This window comes from Eptatretus burgeri, chromosome 2, assembly GCF_056783735.1.
Source record: "Eptatretus burgeri isolate ZD-2024b chromosome 2, Ebu_testis_v1, whole genome shotgun sequence".
Taxonomy (NCBI): Eukaryota; Metazoa; Chordata; class Myxini; order Myxiniformes; family Myxinidae; genus Eptatretus; species Eptatretus burgeri.
In genome coordinates, this window is record NC_140962.1 from 44594765 (window position 1) to 44609764 (window position 15000).

General features: G+C 48.4%; 1 protein-coding gene across 4 annotated transcripts in view; it reads left to right on the forward strand.

The window, feature by feature from the left end:
- The window catches only part of VWA8 (von Willebrand factor A domain containing 8), a 321146-nt gene that overhangs the window by 175566 nt on the left and 130580 nt on the right, over window positions 1-15000 (forward strand). For all 4 annotated transcript variants that reach the window (XM_085869177.1, XM_085869176.1, XM_085869179.1 and 1 more), the window contains 2 exons: window positions 4046-4181; window positions 6635-6754. In XM_085869177.1, coding sequence (XP_085725303.1) covers window positions 4046-4181; window positions 6635-6754 — 256 coding nt within the window. The remainder of the gene's footprint in view (window positions 1-4045; window positions 4182-6634; window positions 6755-15000) is intronic.

The following is a 15000-nucleotide window of genomic DNA, read 5'->3' on the forward strand; positions in this document are numbered from 1 at the left end:
GAGGCTGGGTCAACCCCACCTGGTGTTGATTCAGCAGCCAACAAGGCTCAAACTCATGACCCCAGAATCCTAAGCCAGCCACCCTAACCACTAAGCCAACACCAGGCTTATAGAAATCAAGAAAATGACCAAATCCCAACACCTCAAGAATGAAGTGAAAAGATTCTGGAAGCTGAGGAATGCCAAAGTTGTACTTGTGATAGTTTGAGCTCTGGAAATGATGTTTAAGAACCTCACAGGGATATTAAAACCATCCCTGGGAATATTACTACAAAAGAACTACAGTTGGAAGCTGTCTAGGGCTCAGCGACAATCCTGAAGAGAGGCCTCTGCACAAACTTTGAGAACAGAAAACTTCACAGCTTGGTCCATGAATCATGACCCTTTAATGAAAGAAAGATGGATACTTTGATCCCGCTCTGCAAGGACTCCATTACACATTCGGAAACCCACATATGTAGATACCAATCAACGACGCGCGCGCGCGCGCGCACACACACACACACACACACACACACACACACACACACACACACACACACACACACACACACACACACACACACACACACACACACACACACACACACACACACACACACACACACACACTTTGAGACCTTGGGGCGTAAGCATTTAAAACCCATGCAATCTTCCTGGCAAAGGTCTGCCTGTATGCATGTATGCTCGTACATGCAGTGACCTTTGCACCCCACCGGTTGGCTCACTCCCAATCTGATTCATACATGCTCGTCCCCTCAACAGAGAGGAAAGGTTGGGGATTGAGGGGGTAGGGGGTGGGAGAGGGATCGAGGGAGGGAAGAGGGGAGGGGTCGGAGAGAAGGGGAGAAGTTGGGATCAGAAAGAGGGAGAGCAGTGGGAGAGAGAGGAGGTGGGGTTGGGAGGGAGAGAAGAGAGCAGTGGGATAGGGGTGGGAGAGGGAGGGAGGCAGAGGGGTGATGCAGGCAGAGGGGTGATGCAGGCAGAGGGGTGATGCAAGCAGAGGGGTGAGGCAGGCAGAGGGGTGAGGCAGGCAGAGGGGTGAGGCAGGCAGAGGGGTGAGGCAGGCAGAGGGGTGAGGCAGGCAGAGGGGTGAGGCAGGCAGAGGGGTGAGGCAGGCAGAGGGGTGAGGCAGGCAGAGGGGTGAGGGATTCTGGCAGATGTGACGCCCAATTTATCATCCATCTGAGAGATAGCACACACATTGATGACTCACTCTGCCTGTGAAACACCGGGATGACAGTTTATAGCTGTGTCAGAATTCAAATCCAGGTGACACAGAGCAAGCATACGTACCTCTTGGCTTTCCTGCCATGATATGGTGATTCATTATGTCATTACTGAAAACATGATATGGCGATTTATGATGTCATAACTGAAAACATTTTTTACTCATTGTGATAAAATGATTTATTTTGTCTTCCTACCTCCACTATGGAATCGTGATATCGCCATTGAAACTTAAATGCATGCCAAGCAGCTTCACCAAGCAAAACAGTTGAAGAAACTTTTAAAAACGAAATGTTTAATTTTTATTTGTATTTATCTATGCCGAAGTGACGGGTCGTGTCATAGAAGATCGTACAAAAAGGGGAAACGTCGTGGAAAATAAAATTTCACATTTTCAGTAAGACAGCCACTGCCTATTGCACCGCAGAACAACAGTGGCTAAGAACGCATGAACTTTGTTTTGAACTTTGTTTTGAACTTTGTTCAAGTTGATCATAAGTTCATTTGAACAAAAGTAATTTCCATAACTCGGTAATTATTCAAGCTAGGATTTCCAAATTTGGTACTTTTAACTGCAAATGATACAACTGCTGGCTGTTGAAATTTGAGCGTGATAGCATGTCAGGATTCAAATCCCGACATGCTATCCTGAACTTTTTAAGCTGGTGTTGGCTTAATGGTTAGGGTGGTAGGCTTGGGATCCTAGGATTCTGAGTTCAAATCCCCCTTGGCTGTTGAATTAATACCAGGTGGGGCTAACTCTGCCTGTCATCCTTATGATGTCGAAAAAATGAGTGCCAGCTTGCTGGTATCCTGTGTTGGAGTGGCGACCCATCCAGGATTGTACCCAACAGCCAAGGAGACTGCTTAGGTAGCACCAATGCTCTGCACAGAGTGTGGTCCCAATGGTTGGATGGCTGGATGTTGGCTTAGTGGTTTGGGTGGTGGCTTGGGATTCCAGCTAGGGTCCTGAGTTCAAGGTCCGTTGGTTACTGAATTAACACCAGGGGGTTGACTCAGCCTGTCACCTTCTGAGGTCGGCAAAATGAGTACCAGTGAAGCAGCCAAAAGGCTGCACACGAAGGGAAGGGGTATTGGATTTATTAACCTCCGCCATCGAAGATGGACGGAGGTCACTGTTTTCACTCGTCTGTTTGTTTGTTTGTGAACAGTATTACGGAAAAACTCCTGGACGTATTTCAACGAAACTTAGTGGGGGGGATTAGGTATGGTCCAAGGATCATGCCATTAGATTTTGGACTTGGTCCAAAGTTCAATATGGCCGCTATGGCGGTCATTTTGAAAAAAATATTTGAATTTTTGTTTTTGCATTTCTACATGTTTTAAGTGATTTCCAACCAAAAAAAAAATTGTTAGAGAAAAAAAAAAATTTGCAACTTTTTTTCAAAAAAATTTCGATTTTATTTGAAAAATATTTTAATTTTTTTTTTTTGCATTTCTACATGTTTTAAGTGATTTCTAACCCCCCGAAAAAAAAAATTTGTTAGAGAAAAAATAAACTTAGAAATTTTGCAACTTTTTTTTCAAAAAAATTTCGATTTTTTTATTTTTTTATTTTTTTTTTTTTTGGCATTTCTACATGTGCTTTGATCTAGTTTAGTTTATTAAATCGTGGTTCAGTAGAGTCTGATCCGTTTTGACCTACAATGAATAGGATATCAGGTTCACTTAAGTGACCTAGCAGTATTGGCGGCGGAGGTTTTGCACTCTACCGAGTGCTCCCCCTCTAGAAATCTGGAATTGGTGTGGCGCAGGCAAGATGGGCTGAATGGCCTCCTCATGTGCAAAAATTTCCTTGTAATTTCCTTTGTTCTAGTCAATCGAAGTACAGTATCCAGTGACAATGCGAATATTGTATATCGCTCGCAAAGTGGCTAAAGCACTTCAACGAAACGGTTGATAAGAAACAGCTCGCTTGGCACGCGATTAGCAATCACCGAACCGTCATGTTAAACATACACCTCCCGGAGATGCCCGAAATGTCAAATATGTCCGAATTGGACAAGTTAACACTTTTCTAGGATTCGGAACTGCTTGTAAGTTTGATTCTGGAGTTTAAATTTTATAATTCTGCTTAGTTTAAGTCTTTAAGAGATACTCGTGGTGAACGCATGTGCGGAAATTAATTATAGCAACGAACGCTGACGTCTCCCGGCGTTTATAAGCATTGCAATGTACCCAGCGATTCATAGCTCTGATGAACATACATTCGATAATATGAGTGAGAAAAGTGAAAAAAATACTTTATCGTTAAGAAATCGTTGTGGCCTGTTCCTAGTCAAGGCTTGGTGGAGCAGACCAAAAATACATGGCAGCTTCAGACCCCAGCAAGGTTACCCAGGTGTAACGCCTTAATAACCTAAAGAGAGCGATGACCGAAGGATGCGCCTGATAAAGGATATAATTAAATAAGGCCGTTAATTATTATCTTTGAAAATTGGGTGTTTGGGTTAAATAAAACACCCATGACAGTCATGGATGTCCTCGGAGTTTTCTTAGTATGCATGCAAAGTTTCAGGCAACTCGCTTTCATGGTTGTGGAGTTATGGAGGACACACACACTGACACGCGTGAACACACGCACACGCACATTGACATTTATTAGAATAGATGGGTGAGGAGGATGTGAGGAGCGGTTTTTGGTGGGAAAGGGGGGGGGGGGTTGGTCAGATGTATATTTATTTTTGGAGCTCTTTTCTTTCTATAAATGAATGAAATCAAATGCTTAAAATTTGACATAATGTATAATATCTCGATTTCCTTTTCCTCTGCCATATTCTATGTTTCTTCAAAGGTGTGTGCTGTGCTTAATGGTCGTGTCCTTGTGGTGGATGAAGCAGACAAGGCCCCAACTCATGTGACATGTGTCCTGCGTGGTCTTGTGGAAGGGGGTGAAGTCACACTTGCTGATGGACGCCGTATTGTGCCAGGTTAGGCAAACGTACTATAAGTAACAGTGCAATAAGGAGCCATCTACACATTATTTGACCCCCAGTTCCCTCTTAACTTTATGTACTGCATGACCACCAGCTTGATAATTCTTCACCCCCAACCCCCCAATCCAGAAAAGGGATCTTCACCAAAATCGAATTGATTTGACCACATCACACACCCAACCTGTTGACCAAATTTCATCCGAATCCATCCATAACCTTTTGAGATATCCTGCTCACAGTCAGACAGACAGACAGACAGACAGACAGACGGGTGAAAACATAACCTCCATCATCATCGGTGGCGGAGGTAATTAATCAAACAGGATGTGACGATGTGGTTTGCTGCATGTGAAAGAACATTTCTCAAAGTTGTATTGCCAATATTTATCATCATTCGCATTTATCATTAGCAGTATTTATGGGGACTACATTCGAATGATTCATTAACGTGTTCAACATTCTCACCGCTTGTGCTTGGTCGGCCGGCCTGCCCCCATCAGTCGCCAGAAAAACTTTTTGTGCTACTCACAAATCGTTTTTCTCGATGGTACCTGCTTTCCATTTGTATTCCTGAAGCTTCATTGAACCTGTGTAGCTGATTTGGGCTCCATAAACCAGGCAACACACTGTGCTTTTTCATGTGCGGATGCTCTTTGCAGTGAATGTAACATCACATGTCACAGGAGACACTGGGAAATGAAAAAAAGTTAATAACACTCTGAGAAATGTTCATTTGCATGCAGCAAACCACATCATTGTATCCATTAATTTTTTTTTTATCATTACCCTCACCAGAGAAGAGGGTACTGTATTTGGGTCCATTTGTTTGTTTGTTTGTTTGTTTGTTTGTCCATGCAGAACTTTAATGTTTTTCTCCGCAACTGCTTATTGGATTGAGACGGAATTTTCACCAAAGGAGCGACGACTCATGTATAATGTTTTATTGATAATTATGACATCATAGGCCACGTGGTGTGGCACCCATGTTGGGAAAAACAGAAAAACTTTGGATCTCTGTATCTCTACAACCGCGCCAACGAAAAAATTGAAACTTGGCAAGTACTCCTCACGGGGAATAAGTGTGATTTTTAAAAATGATGTCATACGTGCCTTCACTACGACATCATAATTGCATATGTAGAACGTTACATTGGATCAGAATGAAAACATTTGAGGGTCATCTTGGGAAAAATAGGGTCCACAGAAAAAATTTTTGATGACTTCATCGATCACGTGATTTGGCAGCCATATTGTTTTTTTTGTTTTTTTATCTTCAAAAATCTTCTCTGAAGTGGCTGAACAGATCGAGGCGAAACTTTTACACGTATGACCGCCTATCCATGAGGAACAAAAGTTTCACACATATGATGTCATCGGTCACATAGTTTGGCAGCCATATTGGATTTACCCAAAAACCTATAAAAAATCTTCTCCAGAACGGCGAGACAAATTGAGGGGAAACTTCATACAAATGTTCCCCAAGTCATGGGTGTACAAGTTTCTTTGAGTACAAGGAATAATTGATGTCACATGGTTTGGCAGCTGCTCCAGCACGTGCTCCCATACCTGACCTGAACTGTTTGGCAGCCATATTGGATTGAAGAAAATATTAAATAATGTTTTCTCTGGAACCGCTTAATCAATCAATGTGAAACCACATTTATGATGTAGTAGTGATGTGGAATCCATGTTTTAAATTTCAACTTGATCGGACATATTGTCTGGCAGCCAGATTTATTTAATTTTTGTGATGTGGGCTCTGGTTTTTTTTGTTTTCTTTATAAATAATGCTCACTGAGCTGTGCCTGGATGGGTTTGAGAGTAGAGGAGTAGCAGCTGAAATGTGAATCCTATCCAGGTTCATCCTGATGACTTCATCTTTGCTTTTTGCTTGTTCGGGTTCCTTCTGATGACTCCAATGCAGGACTGCACCTATTTGGTCTTCCATTTGATCTGAATTGAATTTATTTTAATCCCTTTCGAAATAACAATTTTTTAAAATCGTCATGGGTCAGGGTCAGGTGTCCATTCAAAGCAAGATGTCTTTGTACCCGGTCATCACTGCCAGTAGTTATGTGGAAGTTCTAATCATGTCTCTTATTAATTACGTAACACACCATTACACAAACACCACACAAAATACACCACAAAAAACTACACAAACACCAAACAAAACAAGTCCTTGCAAGGGTCTGCAATCTCTGATTGCTCTTTTTCTTGTTACAGTTTGCATTTGGAACGGTAATTTGTAAACACCCTGTAGATCTTGCTTCATTCTCCCCATACCCCCCCAAACCCCAACCACCATATTTCCTTCACTTGCTGCTGTTTTAGGAAAATTATTCTTTCGTTCATTTTTGTATTGTTTCCCTGCCTTTCTAGTTATATTTATGTGCACGTATTTTCTGTAATGTGTTCTTTGCTACACTCCATTCTGCTTACCTCAGATAAAGCTCAGGTTGGAGGAAGGCCAGGAGTAATCGTGGCTCATCCAGATTTCCGTATGATTGTTCTCGCCAATCGACCTGGCTTCCCTTTCCTTGGCAATGACTTCTTCTCTGCAATGGGTGAGTATACTTGCGAATCAAACTGTATTTACCCTGTATGTCATAGGCATGCTGTGGTACTATCTGACTAGTGAGTTAGGCATCATTAAGTAATTAAGGGTTTGCCTTTTTAAAAATTATTTTGGAAAAAGTCCATCATCTCAGCTTGCTGGGTGGTGATTGCAGAGGGATGCAAGTACAAAAGACAATACTGTTTTGTAGATGGTCGAACCAAAATGGTAAAAATAGACATTATTGTAGACATAATCCAGGCCGAGGGAAGAGCAAGGCGATAAATGTAACTTTCACCCATGGAACTAAAGATGAAGCCTGCTGCTGCAATACCACAGATAGTTTGGTGGCCCCTCATTCCTTTCACCTCTCTTTTGGCCTTGCATCACTTCCACTATCAACATGTGCCGTTCCCTCCAGTCACATTAAGTTTGTACATGTTTCTCCTCTTACCTGCTTCTTGTGAATCCTGGAGTCCAAGCTTTCTGCTCACCTCCACTGCTTCATTCCCATTTTGTCAGCATACAGATCCACTACCCTGTCAATTTGCAGTTCTGATGGTTCTTCACAATAAGATGATTCACCTGCCTGAAGTTTGTACATGTACCTGTACAAATGGTTTTTGATGATTTTCATAAAGCTGATGTTTCTTCTTCATATCTTTAACACAACTTGGTTGGTCTACATTCCTAACTGCACTATAAGATTATGTTGATGATATCAACATTTTCATAAGTATTCCATACTCACATTATATGTTCATGAAAATGTTACAATGATTAATGTATAAAGGCCATCAGGTCATTGTGCAATTATTTATTTACGAGCAAATACCACCCGTCCGCTTCGCTGATTGGAATACAATTGTGGGGTGGGGTGGGAGAAAAAGAGGTGGGGGGAGACATACATATATATATATATATATATATGTATATATATATATGTATATATATATATATATATATATATATATATATATATATGTATATATATATATATATATATATATATATATATATATATATATATTGTTGTGGTTACCAAATTCGCAAACCACCATTCAGGTCCCTTAGGTGAGGTATCTCGGTAAGTACATGTGTAGTTAGGCCCAAACCCGTTGTCTAGTGGGAATACATGTCATTTATGCGTGCTGCGACTCTTCAGGATAGCCGTTTTTCTTTTACTATCTTTAATTTGGACCAACCGCCATTGTTACCACCACCAACCACCGCTTCACCACAACCGCCACGACCTTCACGTCACACCTCGCAACCGTCGCATCGCCACCGTTCTTGCGCCGCCTGTGGGTACCGGTGTTGGACTCGTGCAGGGCGCGCGCCGAACAGCGTGTACAAAATCACGGATTTTGTGCTTCAAAAACGGATCAAAAACGACACACGCCCACTTTTTGCCGTCCAATCGGTGAGCGAGGGGCGAATTGGCCCCGCCCCCAGGGCGTTGGAGGGCGATCGATATATGCAAATTTATGGATCAAAAGGCATTCACGCCCACTTTTTCTCGGGCCAATGGGGAGCGAGGTGAAAGGTCGAAGGGAGGGGGTCAAAGATGAGAGGGCGAAGCTACGGGGCTGATAAAAGCAACCGTGTTCGTCAGTCCAGTGAGTAGTAGAGTCGAGAGAGAACTGAGAGAGTTAAGACTTCGCGGGCGGTGGAGTTGGCAAGAAGGAGCTGGTCGTCGTGTGCGTTGGAGCCGGAGCGGAGGGGACGGAGCTGTGGAGAGGCGGCGAGGGCAGACGAGGGGGTGCTCGCGTCTTGCAGGGAGCTGCACCCCAGGGAGGCCGACAGCGCGACCTGGCCGAGGTGGAGACGCTCGTCGCGGGACAATAAAAATCCTCTATACCCCGAGCATCAGCAACCCCCTCCTGTTTCCCCCCGCGCTGAGATAGTGCGACCAAGGGGGCCCCTTTCCCACCCCCTACCAGACACTGTCCGCGAGGCCCGCGGAGTTGAGGCACCATCGCCACTCCGCGTCTCATCACCAGACGGGTAGGCCCGACCCGGTCTCGGCCTCAGGCCCGCCTCATCTTTGAGGGTGTTCTTCTTTTTCTTGGTTTTGGGTATGTGTTGTCGGCGCCGTCTGTGAAGTAAAATTGTATAAGTGTTGCCGTGTGCTCGGTAGTCGGATAGCTCTGCATTGTGTTTCTCTTTTATATTTGCTTTTTGTGTAATATTGTGTTTCTTCTCCTTTTACATGTGCTTTTGGTGTAATTGAATATGTGTGCTTTCCGTTCAGCGCGAATAAATGTGCTTTGTGTTGAACTGTTTCCCGCTTCGCTTCGTCATTTCTTTCATTGAATCCTCATCTTGCTTCACGTAAAGGGTTGGTAGTGGGCTGAATACGCCCGATAATTAATCGAACCGTCGAGGTCGACGAATAACACCGCTCGGTTATCCCGATAGTACGGAACGGGTCGCTTAAGTGGCCCGTGTCCGAAGTCGACCTGCGGCGAGGTGCGATCGCCCGGTCTACCCTCCGCGTGGGTACTTAGGTAGGTCGAATTTGGCGAGCAACCCTATCCCACGCGGGGGCTGATTGGCTCGATCGCGGTGAGACCGAAAGGTCCACCCGTGACTGGTTCCCGGCGTTAGTCCGAGAGGGTCATGACTGGATTGTCCGTCCGGTGGGCGACGTGCCGCGATTCGAGTTACGTGGCCGTCAGCACGCCGGCGGGCGCGAATCCGCAACACTGGTGTCAGGAGTGGGATACAAATTCATCGCCCTCCTCGCGGCACTGGTATCGGAGAACAGGAAAACGGGCTCTCCTGTCTCCAGCTAAATTCACGGGAATCGGTCCAGGGGTGAGAGAAGCGACCCCCGATTCCCTCCAAATTACGAGCGAGCGAAATTAACCCTTCACGAGAAGCAAGATGGCATCTCAAGGCGAGCGGGAGCCGGGGGTATTAGAAATGAATGTAGAATATGTAGAGTCCATGGCCCAGGATGGAATGCCCGTGCAGGAACATGAACTCGTCCAACTGAACCCAGAGCCCGAAATGGGTGCGGCAGCGGCCGCGGTGTATGACACCTCCCCCCCCCCCTCGCCACCAAAACCCTTCCCCAACCCCTGCCGAAACGGCTCACTCGAGCGCACCCGACATGGCCCAGCTATGCGCCATGCTGGCGGCAATGACAGCAAGGATGGATGCAAATACAAACGAAATGAAAGGCATGAACGAAAAGATGAATGCGGAAATGATCGAAAAAATGGATGCAAATATGAAAAACGAAATGAAAGACATGAACGAAAAGATGGATGCAAACGCAAATGAATTTATAAACGAAATGAAAAGCATGGGCAAGCAAATGAAAAAAGAAATGAAAGAACTACGGGGTGAGACGCAGAACATGGGCCGATGCCTGCAGGCGGGCATGAAGGCCATGACCAGGGAGATAAAAATGGCGACTCCACGTGTAGGAACAAACGAGCTGGAAGGGGGTGCAACGGCTGACAGGACCGCGGTGGAGGCGGGTGAAAAAATAATTCGGGGGGCGTGTTGGGCGAGGGTCGTGACGATGACCGAAAGGGAAAAATTAAATGGGGAGACCAAAACGTGTGAGACGAGACACGAGGTGACGACAACGGAAATAATAGTTGAGACAAGGGAGGCAAAGGGTGAAGTGGTGACCGAGTTGGCAGAGACACGGGAGATGGGAACGATAGAGGGAAGACTGCACGATGAAGACGGGGTAAGTGACGCACACACACACACGGAGGAAGTGGAGGATAATGGGGGTGAGCTCGCGGAGCGTGCAGGGACCCAGTGCGAGCACCTGGATGGCCTCCTCCAGGAACGAGGGGAGGGAGTATGCCCCCTTGAGGCGAGTCACGACCAGGTGAGTTCGGTCGTGCTTTGCGAGGTTGAGAGGACGGGTGCTGTGAACGGGTGCTCGGAGAGCTTGGGGGGTATAGAGGCCCCGGAGACCCTTGTGGGGACACGAATCCCCAGTGTGGTTGTCCCTGTGTGTGTGGTGCAAGGTGTGAGTGCGTCCCCGTGTGTGGAAGCGACCCCGTGTGTGGAAGCGACCCCGTGTGTGAGTGGTGTGGTGGCGATGGTGCCGGAGTACGTGCTTCCCAGCACGCCGTGTGTGGATAAGGCACGGAGTGTGAGTGAGGCACCGCGGGTTAGTGCCCCCGCGTGTGTGGGTGAGGCACCGTGTGTGGAAGAGACCGCGTGTGTGAGTGTCGCCGTGTGTATGAGTGAGGTACCGCGGGTGAGTGCCCCCACGTATATGAGGGAGGCACGGTGTGTGGATGAGGCACCGCGGGTGAGTGCCCCCGCGTGTGTGAGTGAGGCACGGTGTGTGGATGAGGCACCGCGGGTGAGTGTCCCCGCATGCGTGAGTGAACGGCTGTGTGCAAGGTCGCTGAATGCAAGGGAGACCGTGTGTGTGAGAGAGCGGTATGTAAGGGAGATGTCGGTTGGCATGCGGGAGCACGCAGCCGCGTCTCCCGGTGTGAATGTGATGGAGTGGACTGTGTGCGTCGTAACACGCAGGTGTGCGTGGGTGGAATGGAGACTGAGACGGCGACAGAGGAGAGAAAGCCGAGTAGCGGCTGTAGTTGTTTCGGGGACCGTGCCGGGTTCACCCAGCAGTGAGCACGCGGTCCGTGCTGTGCAATGCACGAGACCACCACGTGCTCGCTTGCGAGAGTGAAGTCCCGGTCCGGAAACGCACGCGGTGGATTTGCCGATCCCGCGGACGGACAAAGTTTAGGCAGGATGACGGATTTGGACCGGACGGGTTCTCCACGCGATCGTGTGTGTTAAGCTCCAACGGGCAAAGCACATGTGTTCGCGTGGGGAACCCCTCGAGACGTGGGGCTTGTGTTTTTTTTTATGCGCACGGTGACGCCATGGCTGCACGTGGGGTTGGAATCCGGCAGGAGGGGTATCTCTGCCGGATGGTACCGTCCAAGGAGGGACGAGGAACACGTGCAGCTGCATGACGTCACGGGCAGGTGCAAAGTGCGCGAGCTCTGAGTTGCCGCGCAGGTGCTGCGCATGGGAAAAAAAAAAAAAAAGCAAGCCTCACTTTCGGGTGCACAGGATTCCTGGGCAAGGGGTGAAAGACCCCCTTACCGGGGCACAGGATGAAAACTAGTTAGGGGGAAGGGTTAGCTTAGTTAAACCGACTTCATGGGGCAGGGGTAAGTCCTCATGGAGTCCGTGGAATGGATTAGTTGGAGGGATTGTAGCCAGATTTAGGTTGGGAAATAAAATGATTTTTTGGATTTAGAAGACAGTGACAGACTTGTGGATGTGTAGAGGGGACGTAGTTTAGCTACGTAGTGTTAAAAGGAACGTGCTGTAGTTTAAGGGACGACGTGGGAGCACGAGTTAGTTCGGGGATGCAGATAGAAGGATGGCAGAGTTCAGCGGTGTGTGTGTTGAAGAGTTGGTGAGTTGTGAGGCATGTGCTTGGTGAGTGAGTGAGGCCAGCGGGTCTGTGTGTATGGAGTGAATGGGGAATGCATGGTGCGATGAGTGATTGGGGGGAGGAGTGACTCCCACCCAAGGGACCCCGGGGTCAGTATAAAGTGAGTTAGGGGGTTAGTCAAATTGAAAAATGGAGGTCGTTTTGCTGTTGGTGGGAATGTAGGCTCGAGACCCATTTGGAGGGGTGCAGGAGCCCTGTTGACGGGCTTGGGAGCGTGGCTGCGAAAGGTGAGTATCGCTGAGTGGGTACCCCGGGCACCAGGCTAGTCGGCCGCGGTAGGCCAAGGGCCCATGGGGGGCCGGGATAGAGTAGTGGGCATGGGTGCGCCTGCTTGGTGCGGGGGCCCGGGGCGCCATTAGCCGCGTGGGCAGTGTTGTGGGCAAGGGTGACCCTCGGAAAGGGGCCCGGGAAGCCAGCCTGCCACGTGTGCGTTTCAGGGGAGGTGCCATGGGGGGCACTCCCCGGTGTTAAGGAGCTGGTAGGCTCGGAGGCAGTGTAGTGCCCGGGGGTGCCATAGCGGGAGAATCGGCAGAGGGTCGTGCCTGCCAAAGGGAGCCACGTGTCCCAGCCAGGAGACCGTGTGAGGGCACGGAGAGAAAATTGGGGGGCGAGGCCCGAAATTGTGAGGACACCAACACAGGCGACGGGAATCTGGGTTTATAGAACCAATAGTTTAAGCGAGAGGTGCTTGTTGAAAGCCCCGGGGTAGTTTAACAGTTAAATGGTTAGGATAGATTAGGAGATGTACCCCTCCGCACCATCCATCCCCTCGCTCTCGTTGTGGGCCGCTGGACCCACTTTGGGTTAGATCGCCGAACTCTGGGGAGGCCATTCTGAGGCTTCGTTGGGCCTTGACACAGGACGCTAGCTCTCCCTTGTTCCCCTCCGGGAAGGGAACGTAGGGGTTGGGAGTAGGCTAGGTGACAGGATAGGTTAGCCGAACAAGGACGATAAAGGGGGTTAGGGGACGATTTATAGTGGGGAAGTAAAAGAAAAAAAAATAATAATAAAAAAAAATTAAGGGGGCTAAATTGGGGTTTGACAAATTAAGGGAGTGGGTATGTACAGTGACAGGCAAAGGCGATAGGTTGGGAGGGAGACAGGTCGGTAGGTCCGAGCCCGCCTTCCAAGTGGCCAGCACCACCGCACTCCCTCCACCAACCTCCACGGAACGGCAAAGGCTGGCCAACTTCATCTGCAGCTGCTGTGCTGCAAAGCCTGTGCCGGCTGGATCGTCTGCAGCTGCTGTGCTGCAAGGCCTGTGCCGGCCAGTTCATCTGCCGGCTGCCTGTTTTTTCTTCAAGGCCTGTGCCGGCCAGTTCATCTGCCGGCTGTGTTTGCCTGCAGCGGCCTTATTCTGCGGGCTGTGTTTGCCTGCTGCCTTTGCCATGCCATGCCCACTGCCCACGTTCACCAGCCCCGTTCAATTTTTGCTTTGCCCCCCCCTGTTCATTTCCATGTGCGCCAGGATCCGCAAGGCAACAGTTTGCAAGCTGCGAGAACTGCCCTGTTGGCAGCTACAACACGGGCCTGCAGTGGCGGCCCGTGCACCGTGTTTGTGTCCATCCATCCATTCGTTGTGCTCATTGCGTGTGCCACTTGAGCTGGCACGGAGACTGCGTTTGTGCAGCCCATGCACCGTTGTGGTTCACTGAGTTCGATTCAAACCATCCATCCATCCATTCGTTGTGCTCATTGCGTGTGCCACTTGAGCTGGCACGGAGACTGCGTTTGTGCAGCCCATGCACCGTTGTGGTTCACTGCGTTCAGTTCAAAAGGGAAGGCCTTGGACTGCGTGTGAGCAGCCAGCCACGTTCCCTGTCACCTGCATTGTTTTGAGCCAGAGACTGCATGTGGGCAGCCTGGCTCCCTGCTAACTGCTTTTCTTTTGCAGAGTTCAGTGATCCTGGGCCATGGTTTAGTGTAAAATTTGTAAGTTAAGGTTAAGATGTACTGTAAATATGAGTGCGCCCCCGGCATGTATGTCTTAGCGCCGGCAATTTTATTTAAGTCGTCCGTGTGAGTGAGTTTGTTTAGGTAGTTACGCAGCCCTCAGGTTATTTATTTTGGGGACACGAATACCATGAATGTCGCACTCAGGGATCCGTAGGTAAAATGTACTAGGGGAAAACTACACATGATGGCACACGAAAGTTTGACGACTCGGGACGAGTCTGTAAAAAGGGGAGGGGGTAGTGTTGTGGTTACCAAATTCGCAAACCACCATTCAGGTCCCTTAGGTGAGGTATCTCGGTAAGTACATGTGTAGTTAGGCCCAAACCCGTTGTCTAGTGGGAATACATGTCATTTATGCGTGCTGCGACTCTTCAGGATAGCCGTTTTTCTTTTACTATCTTTAATTTGGACCAACCGCCATTGTTACCACCACCAACCACCGCTTCACCACAACCGCCACGACCTTCACGTCACACCTCGCAACCGTCGCATCGCCACCGTTCTTGCGCCGCCTGTGGGTACCGGTGTTGGACTCGTGCAGGGCGCGCGCCGAACAGCGTGTACAAAATCATGGATTTTGTGCTTCAAAAACGGATCAAAAACAACACACGCCCACTTTTTGCCGTCCAATCGGTGAGCGAGGGGCGAATTGGCCCCGCCCCCAGGGCGTTGGAGGGCGATCGATATATGCAAATTTATGGATCAAAAGGCATTCACGCCCACTTTTTCTCGGGCCAATGGGGAGCGAGGTGAAAGGTCGAAGGGAGGGGGTCAAAGATGAGAGGGCGAAGCTACGGGGCTGATAAAAGCAACCGTGTTCGTCAGTCCAGTGAGTAGTA